Here is a 4,518-nt window from a genome sequence, read left to right on the forward strand (position 1 = left end):
AATAAAATAAAATAAAATAAAATAAAATAAAATAAAATAAAATAAAAATAAATTAAACAGCAGCGTTTGAAGCTGTGTCAGAAGTCCTCTTCCACCATCCCGCTGCGCTGGAGGAGGAGCTGCTGAGCTCCCTGCTCGTCCCCCAGCTGCCAGAGCCGGGCTCTGCTGGCTCCGTGCTAACGGCTCCTCTCTCCCCAGCCGGCCACAGCATGGACCTGCTCGAGCCGCTCGTGAAATTCCAGGTCGGTTTGAAGAAGCTGAACCTTCACGAAGAAGAGCACGTGCTGCTCATGGCCATCTGCATCCTGTCCCCAGGTAGGACGGCGCTCCAGCTCCCCAACCTGCCAGGTTTGGGCTGCGCCAATGCTCCCCCCCCGGACCCCCACCGCCCCATCCCCTCCCCACCCTTCGTCGTTTCCCCTAGATCGCCCCGGCGTGCAGGACACCTCGCTGGTGGAGGCCATCCAGGATCGCCTCTCGGACATCCTGCAGACCTACATCCGCTGCCGGCACCCGCCGCCCGGCAGCCGCCTGCTCTACGCCAAGATGATCCAGAAGCTGGCCGACCTGCGCAGCCTCAACGAGGAGCACTCCAAGCAGTACCGCTGCCTCTCCTTCCAGCCCGAGCACAGCATGCAGCTCACGCCGCTGGTGCTCGAGGTCTTCGGCAACGAGATCTCCTGACTCCCACCGCCGCGGGCCGGGGCGCCCACCAGGAAAGGGATAAGTCAGCCCGGCTTCCCCGGGGAGCCCGGCCGCGAGGTCGGACACGGAGGCTTTGGTTTCACACTACCGCAGCTCCCGCTTTGGCTCATCCGCGGCGGCCGAGGTTCGCTCGCTGCGGGGCGGTCACGGACCCAAATCTGCACGTTTTCCCCCCGACCGCCACCACCTCCGCCAGCGGCTTTCCCGCGAGAGGAGCCGCCGCCTTGTCCCTTTCTGGATGTTTTTTGAGGCCCTTTCTGGATGTTTTTTGAGGTCGGGCCGCCTCCAACCACTTCTTGCTGACCTGAGACGTGGGGGCTGCTCGGAAGGAGAAGCTGGGGGTTTTGCACATCCGTGGCGCCCCTCCGGGACCCGAGGGACCCTCACCCCGTTTCCCGGAGGCCGATGCCCACGGAACGGCGCACCCCAGATCCCCGCAGGGAGATGCCGCGGCCGTGCTAAAAGCACTCCTCCGAGAGGCAAAATGGGGAGAAAAACTGCATCTGGGAGCAGCCGGCCCAGCGGCGCCGCATGTTCCTAACACTACTGCCCGCCCCGGGGGGGGGAGCGGAGCTGGAGGGATGGGGGGGGGGCCCCCCGCCGGCCCCCCCCCCCCCCCCCGCCCACCTCGCGGGGCTGGGCTCAGCTCGGGGACCCTGGAAGCCCCCAAAAGGGAGCAGAGGCGGAGGAGAGCAGGGGGAGCCTCGGTCCCAGCGGGCCGCCTCGGCACCCCGCCGCGGCCGCCCCTCCGTGGGACACCGGGGCCTGGCCCTGGGGACAGCGGTGCCACCGGCGTGGGGACGGGTGGCCGTGCACTTTATGGGGGGGGACGGGGGACGGACACGACACCGGGTCGGTTGCCACCGCTGCCACGCGCTGCTCTGTGCAAATAAACCTCGCTTGGGAACGGCGCCCGGGCTGGTTTCTGGGGGGCTGCCTGGCTGGCCGACTGTCCCCGTGTCCTTCCATGTCCCCGTGTCCCCACAGCTCTCCTGCCACGTCCCCCGTGCTCTGTGCTCCTGTGTCCCCGTGCTGTGTGCCCTCCCCCCCCCATGTCCCAGGGTCTGTCCCTGTGCCCCATGCTCCCCATGTCCCCCCCGTGTCCCCATGTTCATTCACCCCGTGTCTGTGCCCCCATGCTCAGGTCCCCCCCGTGTCCGTGTCCCCTCATATCCCCCAACATGTCCCCGTGTGTCCCCACGTCCCCCGTGTCCCTGTGCCCCATGCTCCCCATGTCCCCACGTCTGGTGTCCCCACGTGTCCCCATGTCTGTGTCCTGTGTCCCCCCATATCCCCGGGTGTCCCCATGTCACCATGTGCCCATGTCCCCAATGTCCCCCCCGTGTCATCCCCGTGTCCCCCAGCATGTCCCCAATGTCCCCCAATGTGTCCCCTTGCCCCCCCATGTCACCCCCCATGTCCCCCAATTGTGTCTCCATGTTTCCATGTCCCCAATGTCCCCCCATGTCCCCCCAATGTCCTCATGTCCCCCTGTCCCCCCCCATGTCCCCCCAATGTCCCCCCCGTCCCCGCGACTCCGCGCACGCGCACTAGGACCAGGCAGGCGCGCCCCCTCCACCCCATGACGCATGCGAGGGGCAGCAGGGCGGGGGGCGGGGACACGGGGTGTGGCTCAGCGCATGCACAGAGCAGCAGGGCGCAGCGGGGGCGTGACCGCGGGCGAGGCCGGCGCATGCGTGATTAGGAAGGGCGCGGCGGGGGGGGCGGGGCTCAGGCGGGCGGGAGAGGGCGCGTGCGCAGTCAGCGAGGCGGTGTCGCGCGTGCGCAGTGGGGGGCGGGGGCGGGCCGCGCATGCGCAGTGATGCGCCGCGCCGCGCGGGCCCTTCCCATCATGGCCGCCGCCGGTACCGGGAGCGGGGCCGGGCCCAAACGGCCTCGTCCCGGCCCCGCGCCGCGCATCGGCACCCACGACGGCACCTTCCACTGCGACGAGGTGCTGGCGTGCTGCCTGCTGCGCCTGCTGCCCCGATACCGGGTACGGCCCGGCCCGGGCCCGGCCGGTGTCGCCGTTTGGGTCCCGGCCCCCCTGTGGGGATTCGCGGTCGTAGCGCGGGGCCGCCCCGGGGACTCCTCGGGGGTCCGTGGGGACACCTGGGAGCCACCCTCGGGGTCTTTGGAGCCGCCCGAGGGTCCTCGGGGTCCCCTCGGGATCCTTGGGACCACCCGGGGGCCTCCCGGGGGTTCCCGGTGTCCCCTCAGTGCCCTTGGTCGCCTTGGGAGGCCGTCCGGGGGTCCCCCAGCCCCCCTTGCGGTCCTTGGGGCCACCCGGGGGCCTCCCTGGCGGTCCCCTGCCCCCCCCTTCTTGTTGTTGGGACCACCCCGGGGCCACCCTGGGGTTCCCAGTGTCCCCCCCAGTGCCCCTGGTCCCACTGGGAGGCTACCCCCAGTCCCCCGTCCCCTCTCAGCCTCCTTGGACCCACCTGGGGGGCTGCCCTGGGGTTCCCTGTTGCCCCTTGATGTCCCTGGTTCTACCTGGGGGCGATCCTTGGGGTCCCCTGTCCCCCTTCAATTGCCTCGGGGCCACCCTGGGGTCCCCCGTCCCACCTGTGTTCGTGGTCCCGCCTGGGGGCTGCTCCAGAGTCCCCAATCTTCCCTTGGGGTCTCTGGGTTCACCAGGGGCTACGTTCAGGGTCTCTGATCTCACCCTGGGGTCCCCCGTCCCCACTCGGTGTCCTTAGTCCCACCTGGGGGGCCACCCTGGGGTCCCCCCTCCATGTCCTTGGGACCACCGTGGGGTCCCCACTCCTCCCCTGGGGTCCCCAGGTCCACCCAGGGGCTGCAGTCGGGGTCCCTGATCTCACCTGGCGGCCCCCACTCCCCCAAAGTTGCCAACCCCCGAGCCCCCCCCCAGCCTCACCCCGTGCCCCCGCAGGACGCCGAGGTGATTCGCACCCGGGACCCCGAGCGCCTGGCCGAGTGCGACGTGGTGGTGGACGTGGGGGGCGAGTACGACCCCGAGAGGCACCGCTACGACCATCACCAGAGGTGAGCCCCCCCCCCCTCAATGCCAGGCTCCCCGCTTTCAGGGGGGGCTCCTTGGGGCTGACCCCGCTGCCCTCGCAGGTCCTTCGCCCAGTCCATGCACAGCCTCCAGCCCGGCAAGCCCTGGACCACGAAGCTGAGCAGCGCCGGCTTGGTTTACTGCCACTTCGGCACCCAAATCCTCGCCAACCTCCTGGGGCAGCCGGAGGACGGCCCCGTGGTGACGGCGCTCTACGATAAGGTACGGGGTCGGGGGGATGGGGGTGACCTTTAGGGGTGACCCCCGTCAAAGAAGGGGGCCAGGCGGGGCTGACCCCCGTCCCCCCCTCCTCGTCCCCAGCTCTACGAGAACTTCGTGGAGGAGATCGACGCCGTCGACAACGGCGTGGCGCAGACGGACGGGGAGCCCCGCTACGCCCTCACCACCCACCTCAGCGCCCGCGTGGGCCGCCTGAACCCCCGCTGGAACGACCCCGACCAGGACACCGAGGTGGGGACGGGGGACGTCGGGGGGGTGGGGGGTGGGGACGCGTTCCTCGGTGCTGACCCCAAACCCCCCCCCTCCTCGCTCTGCGTCCCCAGGAGGGCTTCAAGCGGGCGCTGGAGCTGGTCGGGGGCGAGTTCCTGGACAGGGTGGACTACTACCACCGCGCCTGGCTGCCTGCGCGGACGCTGCTGGAGGAGGCCATCGGGCGCCGCTTCGAGGTGCTCCCGGGGCTGGTTTGGGGGGCGGGAAGGGGGGGGCAGAAAGGTGGGGCTGAGCCCCGGGGCTGTGGGAGGCCGCCTGCCCTCGCGGTGAACCTCCCTGCA

The 4,518-nt window shown here is 69.9% G+C and overlaps 2 protein-coding genes across 8 annotated transcripts in view; both read left to right on the top strand.

Moving 5' to 3' along the window:
• Positions 1–739, top strand: part of VDR (vitamin D receptor) — a 34,376-nt gene extending 33,637 nt beyond the window's left edge. For 6 of the 7 annotated variants that reach the window (XM_035308999.1, XM_035309001.1, XM_035309000.1 and 3 more), the window contains 2 exons: positions 199–315; positions 425–737. In XM_035308999.1, coding sequence (XP_035164890.1) covers positions 199–315; positions 425–684 — 377 coding nt within the window. In that variant the 3' untranslated portion in view covers positions 685–737. Of the gene's footprint in view, positions 1–198; positions 316–424 lie in introns of all 7 variants that reach the window. The other variant, XM_035309005.1, reaches the window with a different exon arrangement.
• A 1,768-nt stretch (positions 740–2,507) lies between these two features.
• TARBP2 (TARBP2 subunit of RISC loading complex) overlaps positions 2,508–4,518 on the top strand; it is a 78,760-nt gene continuing 76,749 nt past the window's right edge. Inside the window, exons 1-5 of the mRNA XM_035308832.1 lie at positions 2,508–2,701; positions 3,599–3,711; positions 3,790–3,949; positions 4,049–4,198; positions 4,291–4,459. Of these exons, the coding sequence (XP_035164723.1) occupies positions 2,528–2,701; positions 3,599–3,711; positions 3,790–3,949; positions 4,049–4,198; positions 4,291–4,459 (766 nt within the window). The 5' untranslated portion in view covers positions 2,508–2,527. The remainder of the gene's footprint in view (positions 2,702–3,598; positions 3,712–3,789; positions 3,950–4,048; positions 4,199–4,290; positions 4,460–4,518) is intronic.

This window comes from Oxyura jamaicensis, chromosome 33 (genome assembly GCF_011077185.1).
Source record: "Oxyura jamaicensis isolate SHBP4307 breed ruddy duck chromosome 33, BPBGC_Ojam_1.0, whole genome shotgun sequence".
Taxonomy (NCBI): domain Eukaryota; kingdom Metazoa; phylum Chordata; class Aves; order Anseriformes; family Anatidae; genus Oxyura; species Oxyura jamaicensis.